This window comes from Microcaecilia unicolor, chromosome 1, assembly GCF_901765095.1.
Source record: "Microcaecilia unicolor chromosome 1, aMicUni1.1, whole genome shotgun sequence".
Lineage (NCBI taxonomy): Eukaryota > Metazoa > Chordata > Amphibia > Gymnophiona > Siphonopidae > Microcaecilia > Microcaecilia unicolor.
Window position 1 is genome coordinate 219640406 of NC_044031.1, and position 14877 is coordinate 219655282.

At 41.7% G+C, this 14877-nt stretch overlaps 1 protein-coding gene across 1 annotated transcript in view; it reads left to right on the forward strand.

Annotated features, from left to right (window-relative positions):
• Nucleotides 1-14877, forward strand: part of BBS9 (Bardet-Biedl syndrome 9) — a 554781-nt gene that overhangs the window by 35296 nt on the left and 504608 nt on the right. The window contains exon 4 of the mRNA XM_030204492.1: nucleotides 14236-14300. Coding sequence (XP_030060352.1) covers nucleotides 14236-14300 — 65 coding nt within the window. The remainder of the gene's footprint in view (nucleotides 1-14235; nucleotides 14301-14877) is intronic.

The window sequence follows — 14877 nt, forward strand, 5'->3', positions numbered from 1 at the left end:
GCATATGAAGCAGAGAGGTGGAAGTGTTAAATTGGGGAATTGGGAGTCCAAGGGAAGAGCAGTTTAGAGTGAACTGAAGAGAGAAGTAATAACAAGAATTTTCAGAGTAAATGTATTTGTAGGCGAGTAAGAGATATGTGAACTCTTAAGAAAGAATATAGGAAGCCAATGTAGTACCTTGAAGAGGGGGTTACAGATCACAACAGTACTGAAAGAAGATAAATCATGCTGTTGAACTTTGAACAGACTATAGTGGAGAAAGATTGTTTTATGAGAGATTTAACCAAATTCAAGACGGTCTAAGACATAAATGTTTGTTCATCTGGGATTTTGAGTCAAATGAAGGAGGGTGTTGCACCTATATTGATCAATGCCTCTTTAAGTACCGAACATGTTCCATTGTAGTTAAAGAGTTCTGCTGTTTGTCCATTACCCAAAAAGACGCATGCTGACCTGGGTAATTCAGTGGATCATTGACCAATTTCTTCACTACCACTGTTGTTTAATTTGCTAGAAAAGGTAGTTTTGCATCAGCTGTTGACTTTTTGGAAAACAATGATATTTTGGATCCTTTTCAATATGACTTCAGAAAATTTCATTTTAGGTGACTTCTCTGTTATCTACGATTGATGCTATTTGTCTCAGATTTGACAAAGGTAACAATTCATTTTGGTAGCATTGGATATGTGCTGCATTTAATGCTTTGAATCATTCTGTTTTATTGCATCAGTTGGAGGCTTTTGGGTTGAGGGGGATAGTGTTGGCTTGGTTTCTATCTTATTTGAGTGGGAGAATCTCTAAATATATTTTTGTTGGCTCTTCTACAGATTTTATTCCTGTTACCACTGCAGTGCCTCAAGGCTCCTGAATTTCAGCTATTCTGTTTAACATCTATTTGTTGCCAAAATAAGGGTTGCTGCAGAGCTTTAGATAGCTTAATGGTGGTATGCTGATGATGTCCATTTCTTTTTTTCTTTTTTTTTAAAATGTAAGGAGAATTTACACCATGTAGTATCTCAAACTAAATTGTGCTTGCTGCATATTTATGATTGGATGGCTTCTAATTGATAGCAATTAATTTGGCAAAGACTGAAATTCTGGTTTGTTCTAGAGCTTCTTTATTGGAGTTGCCTGTGGTATTGAAGGTGGGTGAGGGTGTTGCACTCAAATTAATTCCCCTGTTTACTAAGCCATACTAGCAGCTACCATGCGCTAATACTGATACAGCCCATTCACTTTGAATGGACTGTGTTGGCATTGCAGTGTGGCTTAGTAAACGGTGGGGGGGGGGGGGGGGGGGAGTGTTCTGGTGTTGCTCTTGACTCTGCTCTTCCTGTGAAGCCTTTTGTTAAATATCTGATTTCAAGCTCTTATTTTTGTTTGTGTTTATGTTGTCGGTTAAAATGTATTTTGCCAGTTATGGATTTTTCTTCAGGCTTTAATTCTTGTTTGGTTGGATTATTGCAATTTTTTGCTGCTTGGTTGCCTGTATTTATGCTTAAAGCTTTACATTTGGTTCAGAATTCAGCAGCTTAGCTACATGAAGACATATCTCACTCTGGACATTCCCAATGAATGATTATTTTTGTATGCTTCTATATGTGAATAGGGCCTCTGAGAATTTACCTAGATTTCTAGACTTACCAGTTTGGCAGTTTCTCTAGTCTGAGGGTTAATTGCGCCAAATCGGACGTTATGCCATTGCTGGGGGTAGGGGAGGAAGGGTGGTGTAGGAGGCTCTCGATTACATCTATTAACATCCAACATGAAGTGTTTGGGTATTTATTTACACATGTCAATGTCAGTGATGTACCAGCGTAATATCTTTGATGGGATAGCTAATATTAAATCTTTATGTCAGAAATTGGCAGATCTTCTCTTGTCCCTAATGAGTAGGGTACCACTGGTTAAGATGATTATAATTCCTAAATTTCTATACCCATTACAAGCTTTACCCATTTGGGTTCAGCGTAAGGAGGAGTTGGCTTTAAAGACCATTTTTTGTAAAGTCCCAGTTCCTGAACCAAATGCCTGTCTGTCCTCTCCTGAGTGTGGGCCAGAGTGAGCCTGATTTGGCTACATAGCCATATTAAAATCACCCCCCCCCCCAGCACCAGTTTGCCCTTCACAAAAGGTAATAAGAGATGTATTTTTATAAAAGGAGGCTTGTGCTTTATTAGCACCATAATACAGGAAAAGGTGATAGCTTGCTGGTCAAGAATCCCATGTAGAAAAAGAGAATGCTTCACTCTAACTTGCCATATTAAAGATTTATGAAATAAAATTTCCACTCCTCCCCACCTTATTTTTTTACAGCCAAAAACATCTGAGGCAAAAAAAAAAAGTTTGGGAAAAACCAGGATGAGATACCAATCATTCATGGTCTTGAGTCTCTTGCAACATGATCCCATGTGGCTGCTTAGGCATTAATTCTTGAAACATCAACTGGTGTTTATGGGGAGAATTGAGGCCCTTAACATTTAAGGTCATCACATTAATATTAGCACTCATGAGTCTTTACAAATATATGTGCAAGAAAATAACACAGAAAAGAATCATAATGATTTATTGGGTACACTGCTAGCCCAAATGAAAGTCTCACGAACCTACTACTACTACTACTATTTAGCATTTCTATAGCGCTACAAGGCATACGCAGCGCTGCACAAACATAGAAGAAAGACAGTCCCTGCTCAAAGAGCTTACAATCTAATAGACAAAAAATAAATAAGCAAATCAAATCAATTAATGTGAATGGGAAGGAAGAGAGGAGGGTAGGTGGAGACGAGTGGTTACAAGTGGTTACGAGTCAAAAGCAATGTTAAAGAGGTGGGCTTTTAGTCTAGATTTAAAGGTGGCCAAGGATGGGGCAAGACGTAGGGGCTCAGGAAGTTTATTCCAGGTGTAGGGTGCAGCGAGACAGAAGGCGCGAAGTCTGGAGTTGGCAGTAGTGGAGAAGGGAACAGATAAGAAGGATTTATCCATGGAGCGGAGTGCACGGGAAGGGGTGTAGGGAAGGACGAGTATGGAGAGATACTGGGGAGCAGCAGAGTGAGTACATTTATAGGTTAGTAGAAGAAGTTTGAACAGGATGCGAAAACGGATAGGGAGCCAGTGAAGAGTCTTGAGGAGAGGGGTAGTAAAGCGACCCAACCACAAAAGAAATGCATCTTCCCTATCTGTCCCTCACCAAACTACCCTAAACCTAGCAACCCAAACTCCTTTGAATCCCTTAGAAAAATGCCCCCCCAAATCAGATACTAACAATTGCCAAACCCACTTCAGCCCTAGAAGACTAAGCCCCAAGCTGGAACTATGAGGTCCCTATTCCCCAGCAGGCCCAAATCCCCACCTGCCTTCAACCATGTCAGACCATCAACAATATAATCCTGCCCCACCAAATCACTTAGTACAGTAAAATGCACATTAAGAACACATAAAAGATCCAAAGTGAAGAAAAACTGTAAAACTTATCAAAGTCCTGTTCAACAAGCCATTCTGGGGTATCCCAAGCACCAGAAATAGATCTCTTAGGGCACGCCCAGGGTTCTCGGCCATTGATGCAGTTTTGCTGTCTCCACCTGGCGCAACTGCACTCAGAAGGTGTGTAGTGGCAACCAGTCCGGCCTCATGCAGTAAACACCACACCTGCTCTAGCTTGCAAACTTTCTAGGCTCTACCCGAAACAGTAATATACAAAGAAAATGTGAAAGCCCATTTACACAGAATTTTCTTCTTAGAGTGTCCAGCATAGGTTTCATTGCTCTTCACTTTTGCAAAGGTATTGCAGAGACATCTTGAAAAACAAACACTTTAGCATCATTGTAGAGCAAATGCTGTGTGAGATGAGCCCTATGCAACACATGCTCCTTATCAGTAAAATGAGTGAATTGGGCAACTATGTCCCTGGGCCTGTTTTTGATAGGGGGGCCCAAATCCTTATAGGCCATTTCAGTCAGCAGCAGCAGCAGAGCTCCAATGTTGTCCTTGAATAAAGATTGACACAGAAGCTGCACAATAACAGTAACATTCTCATACTGCCCAGTGGCCTCAGGCACTCCTCTGAAATGCAGTCTTTTGCAGCACCCCCGGTTTTCCAGGTCATCTATCTTGTAAATTACTTCCTCCAGTCTGGTAGTAAGATCAACAGCCTGGGCACATGTAGCATTACAATCTTCAACATGCTCTTCCACCCATATCTCCAAATCATCAACATGACCGCCCAATTCCTTAAGATCTCTATGTATCACTGATTATTTTCCACTATCTCAATACGAGTGTCCTTCACCCCCCGTTGTAGTTCACCTAAATACCACTTGAGATCTTGAGGCACAGAATGGCTCTTGTAACTCCCAAACTGCTCAACCACTGAAACTTCAGACTCCATTTCTGAGATTTGTCTCGTGCTCTGGGGGCATATGGCATGAGCCTCCCCGACTTCCAAGATGAGCAGTAAGCTTGGTCAGCTCCTTCAATTTGGACTTTTGAGCTGATTCACAAAAAGTCAAAAAATTGTAAATTCCAGCCTCCCACCAGGTTGATGTGTAGGATTATAGATGATATTAATGAGGATGAATGGGAGCAAGGGTGCTAATCAGCATATCAGAGGGTGACATTACTTTAACCCAATGCTCCAGGTTTTTCCTGTCCTTCCTTTTTGTGTCCACCCATAATTCTTTCGTGGACTGAAATTTCAGATTTGTGTAGTATTTCCTTGTGTGCCGTACCGTGTTGTATGACAGTGATATGTACTATTCTGTTGTTTCTATTCTGACTTTTATTCCAGTCTTGATAATTTTATTACAAACCACCTAGGAATGGAGAAGGAGCTTCATGGCTAGTGTAGTGGGTTTAGATTCAGAGCCGAGAGGGTTCAAATTCCACTGACTCTCCTTTTGACCTTGGGTAAGTCACATAGGGGCCCTTTTAAGAGAGCTTAGTGTAAAGGACATTAGCACATGCTAAATGCTGCATTTCCTATTTTATACCTATTGACCATGAGGCACTTAACACATGCTAATGTCAGTTAGTGCGCACTAAGCTTTAGTAAAAGGGCCCTTTAATTCTCCGTTGCCTCAGGTACAAACTTAAGGGTCTCTTTTATTAGTGCGCACTAACAGATGTAAGTGTGCCCTAAGTGCCACGTGGCCCATAGTTATAAAATAGGGCACACAGCATTTAGTACTCACTAAGCTTTAGTAAAAGGGTCCCTTAGATTGTAAACCCTCCACCTGAATGTAACTTGCTGAACTACTACTGGAAAGGAGTGAGTTAAATCCAAAAAAATAAAATTAAGTGGTAATGATTGAGGATATAGCAAACATTTTAAATAGAAAGTGATGCCATTATTTAATTTATCTACATGTACAAATTGCATAATTCTTTTTTTTTTTTAAATTTATTATTTATTCATATTATTAAATTTATTACAAGCAAAAATCTTGTGCAGGAAAGTATCCGTTTAACAGTAACATACTCAAACATAATAAAAAAAAAAAGAAAAGGTGAAAGAAAAAAAGGAAATTCCTCACATTTTCAATAAAGGAGCAATACTCAAGTCCATAAATTCAGATCCAAGATTTCGGAAAACAAAGGGAGAAAAACATTACAAAGGAAAAAGAACACAGGATATGCAAATTCCACTAAGCAGAGTTATTATTTATATTTTAGCGCTTTTCCACTTTTACTGAGGCTATAAGTGCCGACACATGAGCAGGTTCTGTAAATACATATTTTTTGTCCCTAAACTTTATTATGCACTTGCAGGGGTATCTTAAAAAAAAGGTACCCCCCAAGTGCAGAATTTCAGGCTTAAGGAGCAGAAATTGTTTCCTCCGTCTTCTTGTCTCCTTAGAGACATCCGGAAATAATAGTACCTTAAAACCTAAAAAAGGTTTATCCTTGTTACGAAAAAACAGACGAAAAATCCAACTCTTATCTGGTAACAATGCGACTGTTGCCACTAATGTGGCTGCAGTCGCTAGGTCAGTGTCCGAAGTCTCCAACAAAAGTGAAACATCTAATGGAGCTTCAGGTTGATTTAGGTCTTTCCCAGGGATATAATAAGCCATAGTCATTGATGGTAAATTTTGTTCAGGAATTAATAATATTTCGCGCATATAGCGCTTCAACATTTCCAAGGGAGCAACATTTTGAAGTTTAAGAAAATTGACGAATCTAAGGTTACAGTTTTTAGTATAATTGTCAAAGATTTCCATTTTAACCCTTAGGCTCGTCAAATCTTTAATCATAGTAGGTTGTACTGTTTCAAATTTAATAATTCTTTGATCCATTTTAACAACTTTATCATTCAAGTCTTTTATCAGCTCTTCTTTCTTTTGTAAGTCTTTTTCCAAGGTTTTTAATTTAGGTAATACCTCATTAGACTGTTTTAGGAATAACTGCCCAAGGTTAGAGACTAAATCCCACAAAGCTTCTAATGTAACCTCCTGGGGTTTAACCAGGAATTCTGTAGGAATTTCAAACCTTACAGTTTGCTCAGATGTGGCATTCTGTTCCCCAGAACTTCTCTCCTCAATTCGCGGCGTTTCCATGGGCAAACTGCCCTCCAGTCCGGCCCCAGATGTGATATCAGCTTCCATTCGGCGTTCTTCTGGGCCCCTACCCTCTTCCGGGGTGGACCCTGTCGATTCCTCGAGGAACGAACTGGCGCCGAGCGGTTGAGGAGGAGGGGTGCGCTCGGCGGGGCTCAGGGTAACATCGAGGCCAGGGAGCGCCGAAATCTCCAATTCGCCGGCGTCTCCCACTGGCGGCATTCCGCCTTCTTGAATAACTCCCTGGGGTCTCAAATAACGATCCAAAGGACCAGGTAAGGAGGGAGTTAGCGGGGAAGCTCTGACCGCTAATCTCCCTCTCCGTTTAGGCATTTTTTTTTTTAGTAGAGAGATCGAGACCCGCTACTGCTTAGTGAGTCGCGGCCATCTTGGTTCTCAAATTGCATAATTCTTAAACTTGTTGAATCCCTTTGCACTGTTCTGGCTCTCATTTGCCGGAGAACGTGGTGAAGGAGGTTAGCTTAGCAGAGTTTAAAAAGGGGCTAGACGGTTTCCTAAAGGACAAGTCCATAAACCACTACTAAATGGACTTGGGAAAAATCTACAATTCCAGGAATAACATGTATAGAATTTTTGTACGTTTGGGAAGCTCGCCAGGTGCCCTTAGCCTGGATTGGCCGCTATCGTGGACAGGATGCTGGGCTCGATGGACCTTTGGTCTTTTCCTAGTGTGGCATTACTTATGTACTTATGTTCTGTAATAAATTACACACACTGTGTTAAACCATGGAGACGGAGGGAGGCAGATGGATGACCAGCTAGGAAGGAAAAGGACACTGGTGGTGGAGAGGTAGAAAGATGGAAAATGGAGGGGCGCAGGCATCAGGTTGTGCTGAGAAAGGAGAATGACCAGTAAAACTACAAAGTTTTAATATAAAAGTGCACTTTACTGCATTGTCCCAGTGACAGACAGATGTTCCTATCAGAACTTTAATTATGCTTTTCCAAAATTTTGAAATGTGTTAAAATGATTGAAGGTGAATCTTTCTTAATTTTAAAATTAAAATAAACAAGTATGCTTGTGCTACCAAGATATTTTAATAATTGAATTAGCATTCCATGTTATATTAATTCATTTTGTTATACTTTCTTGGTACTGAGACCAGGAACCAGGTTCAGCCTAATCAAAGCATACATAGCAAATAAAACATGTTTTCTATGCCCTCAAGGTTTAAAACTATTTTCTTACTAGAAAATTTAATTCATTTAGAAATACAGGTAACACAAATTTTTTGATACTTCTGTGATAGTTTACATTATTTCTGCAAAGTAATATATAGTAAGACATATTTTGTATAGGATGCTTAAGTCAGAAAAGGGACATCCAGGTCCAGACATTGACTATTTACCAGGTATTTTATAAAAGGTTTGCTGAACACAGAGCCGTCTGTAAAATAGTGTAAGGATGTGTGGGAGTACACATTTATTTTGCAGCATAGTAAGGTGAACACTTGAAAAAAAAAAAAAGCATCACGGGGATTTGCATGGCAAATTCCAGCATTCACCTATATAAGTGCCAATTTTGCATCTTACATAGTAACATAGTAGATGACGGCAGAAAAAGACCTGCACGGTCCATCCAGTCTGCCCAACAAGATAACTCATATTTGCTGCTTTTTGTGTATACCTTACTTTGATTTGTACCTGTGCTCTTCAGGGCACAGACCGTATAAGTCTGCCCAGCACTATCCCCGCCTCCCAACCACCAGCCCCTCCTCCCAACCACCGGCTCTAGCAGAGACCGTATAAGTCTGCCCAGCACTATCCCCGCCTCCCAACCACCGGTTCTGGCACAGACCGTACAAGGCTGTCCAGCACTATCCCTGCCTCCCAACCACCATTTATTGACTGCTTGATACAGTGTACCACACATTATACAGAGGGTTCTGCTGTGCAATGTGCGATTTACAGCTTCTACATAAGACTAACCAAAAACAGTGGAAGGAAATAAAAAATGATCATTGAAAAGAATATTTTTCAAAGTAAAGCAAGGTTGGTGAAACTAAGGATACATTGATGTAAGGGGGGAGGGGAAACACATGGGATAAAAAGTGGGAAGGGAGAGTAAATAGGATCAAGGAAGGACTATGTAAAGGCCAATTGAAAGAACCATGTTTCAATAGCTTTTGTAAAGCAAGAGAAAGTAGATACCTGCAAAATCTCTAAAGGGATAAGAGAGGTCCATGGTTGAGGACCCAAATAAGAAAAAGCAGTAGCCTTAGAGGTGAATAACCAGAAGAGAGATGGAAGTGGAAGAGTCAGGAGAGCCTTCTGAGATGACCGCAGTGATTGGGAGGGGGCACAATGGATAAGAAGGTCAGACAGATAACTGGATGTTCCTTGGGCACCCATTTGAATACCAGACAGAGAACCTTGAATTTAATTCTAGCTGTTATTGGGAACCAGTGTTCTAATAGAAAAAGAGGGAGATGTGACTGATTGTCTCATTCCATATACATCTTTATGTTTCCTTCGTTTAGCTGACCATAACCTTTTCGTCCTCTCCTCCCCTACATAGATTCGTTTAACTACCACTCTTGAGACCGCTTTCAGTTATCTAGGTCCCAAACTTTGGAATAACCTCCCACTCACCATCCGTAATCAACCTTCTCTCCCGACCTTTAAACAAGCCCTGAAGACTCATTTGTCTTCCTTGTCCTTCCCCTCTCCAACATGATGCTCAACTTTTTTTTATACTGTTTTTACATTGTATATTGTATATTTTGTTATTTTAACTGCTCTTTTATGTAAATACTATGTAAACTTCTTTATGCCTTTGTGTTAGGCCATAGTGGTATATCAAGGCTTAGAATAAATAAATAAGGGCCCCTTTTACCACTCTGTGGCAAAAGGCTGAAACTGGGGAAAAAAACAGTACAATCCAAATGAAAAAAGCTCCTGGGCCAATCAGAGCCCAGTCAACAAGTTTAAAAAGAAAGCTGGTTACATCACTATAGGCATTTCTTTTATCTGTGTTCTAAGCGCCCCTATTACCAAGCTGCGGGTAAAAGGGAAGTGTCTCTTTCCTGCAGGAAATGGCCATGCGGCAAGTAAAGCACTTGCCGTGCGGCCATTTCAGGGTGGGGGGAGCCCTTACCGTCACCCATTGAGGTGGAGGGTGGAGGAGTGGCCTAGTGGTTAGGGTGGTGGACCTTGGTCCTGGGGAACTGAGGAACTGAGTTCGATTCCCCGCACAGGCAGCTCCTTGTGACTTTGGGCAAGTCACTTAACCCTCCATTGCCCGCCGCATTGAGCCTGCCATGAGTGGGAAAGCGCAGGGTACAAATGTAACAAAAAAAACAAAAACCTGATTACCACTGGGTACACTCCAGCAGGATATGACAGCGTGATAGCGGTGGGAAGTACTGCTGGGCTGCTGCAGTAGCCCGGCTGTACTTCCTGTTTAGTGTGCAGTAAGCCCGCATTGGGTTTACAGCTACTTAGTAAAAGGGGCCCTAAAAGAAAGAAAAGTCAATTCTTTGTAGCAGCTTAAATGGTGTGGCTGCCGAAGTCTGTGAGTTAGTAGCCAAGCAGAAGGAGTGCCCAAAGCACTGGGCCCAGGCAACCTATGATGCTTTTGATGTGGCATCCAGGCTTTCTGCTTTAGGTATTGTTACACGCAGACTTCCCTGGCTGCATGTGTTGGACCTAGAACCAGCTATTCAGGAAAAGCTAGTGGACATCCCCGGCCAACAATCTTTTTAGTGAAAAAGTGGAACAGGTCACCAGCCTCATCAAGAAGAGATCGGACACCATGAAGTCCCTTTCTCAGTTCACTTTTTCTGTGACCTTCACTTTGTGGAGATTTTCAGACAGGAACCAGAGGAGACCCTTCTACTCACAGGCGTATGTACGCTTCTTCAGCCTGGACTTCCCAGCAGTCCCAGGAGGCCTGATCCAGACTTCAGCAGCAGAAGCCCCAGAAGGTCTAGCCAGCACTCCAGTCAAAGCAGGGGACAAGCTTTTGACTCGCTCCAGGACAGCATAGCCACAGTAAAAGTAACCATACTGTATTGTCTATTGGTTGGAAGGAGGCTTAATTTTTTTTTCCCATCAAAGATGGCCCCTTATATCCTTTGACTAATGCGTTCTCAAAATAGGAGAAGTTATGCTCTAAATTGGTGTCAAATACTTCCAAATTGTCCTCCAAGAGTGACTTTTTACAGGTCTCAGCACTAGGCAGTGTTTGCAGAGGAACTCTCATCCCTTCTACAGGCCCATGTAGTCAAGCCAGTGCCACCAAGGCAAGAAGGGATGGGATTCTAATCCAAGTACTTCCTAGTGCCCAAAAAGATCTAAGGATCCTGAACAAAAATCTGGTAAAAGAGAAGTTTAGGATGGTTTCCCTTGTCATCCTTCTGGCTGTGCTCTCTGGACTTAAAGGAGGCTTACACCCACATCCAAATATTCCCCAGCCAAGGAAAGCCTCTCCAATTTTGAATGGGAAAACACCATTACCAGTACCGCGAGTTGCATTTTGGCTTTGCGTCCGCTCCTCAGAATTTTCAGAAAATGTCTTGCCCTAGTCACAGGATGTGTACATAGATTGGGGGTGCATTTGTTTCCCTATCTGGATGATTGGCTGATTGACTTCATCCAAACAAGGAGCACAGGTTTCCATGCAGAGAACCATTCTGGTGTTGGAGCTACTAGGGTTTGTCATTAACTACCCAAAGTCCCACCTCCTCCCTTCACAGTAATTGGAGTTCATAGGAGCCCTTCCAGACACAGTTCAAGCCTGGGCTTTTTTCCCAGACCCCAGGGCAGAGGCATTAAAGACCGTCACCCTACAAGTCCGGCAGAGCCAGCAGGTATCAGCTCAGCAGATGTTGAAGATGTTAGGCCACATGGCTTCCATGGTACAAGTTGTGCCATCTAATCACCACTAGTTTAGTTACAGCATGGTGGAGAAGATGTTACTGAAACTCAAGCAGGATCGAGGAACCATGAACCTCACTGCGCCATTTTGGCTGATGCGGGTGTGGGTCCCTCTGCTTCTGGAATTAGTCTCTGAAGAACCATGGAGACTGGATTGCTTTCTGACCCTCATCACTCGGAACCAGGGGTCTCATCTGCATTACAACCGCCAATCCCTAGCTTGCATGTAGAGAGCATAGAGTTGGCGCCCCTCCATCTGCATGAAGATTTTCTCCCGGATCTGGCTTGCTTCCAGGAAAGATTCCACTAAAAGCTTATGTAATTTTAAATGGAAAAGATTTGTATCTGGTGTGAGGGAAAGCCCTCCGATCCTTTTACCTGATGTACACAAAAATTGCTTGAGTATTTCCTACATCTCTGTGGATTCAAAACCAACTCTGTAAGGATTCATCTTGGTGCAACTGGCATTTACCATCACTATGTAGAGGGTAAGCACATCTCTGTACAGCCTCTAGTGTTTGATTCATGAGAGGTTTGCTTTTGACTAAGCCCTCAATCACATTCTACAGTGTCATGAGACCTAAAAATCGTTCTCACTCAGCTGATGAAAGCTCCTTTTGAGCTGCTAGATGCTTGCGATCTGAAGTTCTCAGTTTGAAAAGTTATATTTTTGGTGGTGGTCACTTCAGCACTCAAGGTCAGTGAGCTTCAGGCCCTAGTAGCTGAGCCACCTTATACAAGATTCTATCATAAAGAGTGGTTTTGTGCACGCATCCTAAGTTCCTTCCGAAGGTTGTGTCATTTCCACCTCAATTAGTCAGTAGTTCTTACAATACTTTTCCTGAAACCATATGCGCATCCTGGCAAAAGTGCACTGCACACCTTGGCCTGCATGCAAGCCTTAGCCTTCTATTCGGAAGGGACCCAAGCCCATACAGTCTTCTCATCTTTGTGTTTCTCTTGATCCAAACAGTATTGTTTTGTATTGTAACATTTATAACCCACGCTTTTCCACTTGTAGCAGGCTCAATGCGGCTTACATAAAAAACACATTTACAAGATACCACAAAATGGATAAAACATTTGAATATAATATATAACGAGGTGGACTAAGAAAGGATACGGGAGGAAGGTGGTAGGGAACGGAAGAGGGTGTAAATTGGGTAAAGTGTTGTGAAAAAGAAAGAGTGTATAATAATGGTTCGGAGAGTATGGGGGCAGCCATTGGTAAATGCTTTCTGTCTAATTGGCTGACAGATTGCATCTCCTTCACTGGAATCGGATGGCTGGGCTGACTAAGGGTCATGTCACGGCTTACATTGTCAGAACCATGGCTACATCAGTGGCCCACATGAGGTCAGCCTCCATTGAAGAGATTTGCAATTCTGCAATGTGGTCTTCAGTCACACGTGCACATCTCATTACTACCTTAAACAGAATACCCGACCCAACAGTCGTTTTGGTCAGATAGTTTTGTAGAATTTGTTTGGTGTCTAGTATACAACTCCACCCTCCTAGGCCCACTTTTATCGTGTTCTAGGCTGCACCCTCACAACAGGACTGTGTATAAGTTAAGGTTGATTGGCTTCTGGTTGGTCTTGCTGTTGTAAGTCCCTATTGTTCTTGGGTGGTTGTTTTCAGTGAGCTTGGTAGCTAGGGTTTTTTATTTTATTTTTATTTATTTATTGCATTTGTATCCCACATTTTCCCACCTTTTTGCGGGTTCAGTGTGGCTTACAATACGTTATGAAATCTGGAAATACAATTTGTTACAACTCAGTTATGGATTACATTATGAGGAGTTATGCGAGACAAAGTCAAGTATCATTAAGGAATATAACAATGGAAAAGATCATTGAAACATTGGAAAGGAAACAACGGGAAACTAAAAGGGGCGATACATTGGAAGGAACCAACGGGAAACTAAAAGGGGCAGTATATAATGACAGGAAAGCATTTGGTATACATTTTCTGTGAGTAAAGGTATGACTGTGGTGAGATTACGGGGGATGAGAAGGTGAGGTTAGGAGGGATGGGAAATAGGGGGTTGCCCATATATGGGAAACAGTGTCCTGCTCGGCCTTGGAGAAAGTAAAGTTACTCACCTGTACTAGGTGCTCTCTGAGGACAGCAGATGTATTCTCACTTCCCCTCCCACCTCCCCCAAGGAGTTGTATTCTTTTAGCTTTGTTACTGTACTGCTGGTATGCTCACACTGAGCTGGAAGGCACTTGCACATGCGTGGTGCGATGCTGCCAGAGTCTTCTTAAAGTGTTGCTTGCTGATCGGTTGGCTGTTTCTTTGTTCTCTCTGTGGATTAACTTGTTTTTATAACCACGTGTATACATAAAGGATTTATTCAAGCCAATCAGCTTCTTCTCAGAGAAAGTTGTTTGTGACCCCTGAGGCAGGCGCTTTGGTGCCGAAACATGGACCGTGTCGGGCCCTTGATATGAATATTCTGAATAAACTGCTTCTTCATATTATCTCCCTATTGGTTTGCACATTTGTCAGCCTCTACTTTTGCTGTTTTGCTTTGATTCTCCGTGGAGGCTCCTCCTGTTTTCTTGGATTTGCTTTTCAGCTACTATATATATCTGTAAAAGCTAAGCAAAGCTTCTAGAATAACTTTCATTTCATTGCATTTCTAACTAATCTTTCTATCATAAAAGTTTAATATGTAGTCATTACCAGTATTCAGTTGTTTTTCTGTTTGTAGACATTTTTTAGGTTCACTGTTGCAGCAGATATTTCCAACATTTGTTCTTCTTTTCTTTGGCAGTGGAACAGAATTATTTCATCTGGCTGTGTTGCATCCACGAAAACTCAGTGTATATGCTGTCTCAGGTAATCAGCCTCTTCTCTATCTCAGTATAATACTGTGCAATATTTTTGTTGAAAATCCCTACCAAGACTGACAACAATATAAATGTTGCAGATATATCTGCACCAATTAGCATAACTTATGCGCCCAAATGCATTATACACTATTCTATAAGGTAGTGTTAAGTGTTATGGCACATAAATTCAAGGGTGTGGAGGTGTACAAGTGGGTAGAGCATTGGCAGGCCATGGGCGTAGCTCCAACTTACATTCATAATTTATAGAATAATATAATTTTACACACAGTGCATGATGTACTCAGATGCGCCAAATTACGCCAGCCACAGAGATGCCAAGAGTGGCCCATCCCAAAGCTGGAGATTTACCACCACATTGCTGGAAATTGAAGGCCAGTGAGTGAGGTTTTTCTCGCAAGCCCCAGCCCCAGCAGATGCACAGTCCCAAAACTGACATATTCCAATCAATAAATAGAAAATAAAATTCTTTTTTTTTTCTACCTTTGTTGTCTGGTCATTTTATTTTTTTATTGTGTTGGTCTCTGGTTTCTGCTTTCTTCTTTTTTTTCTCTTAACTGTCTTGC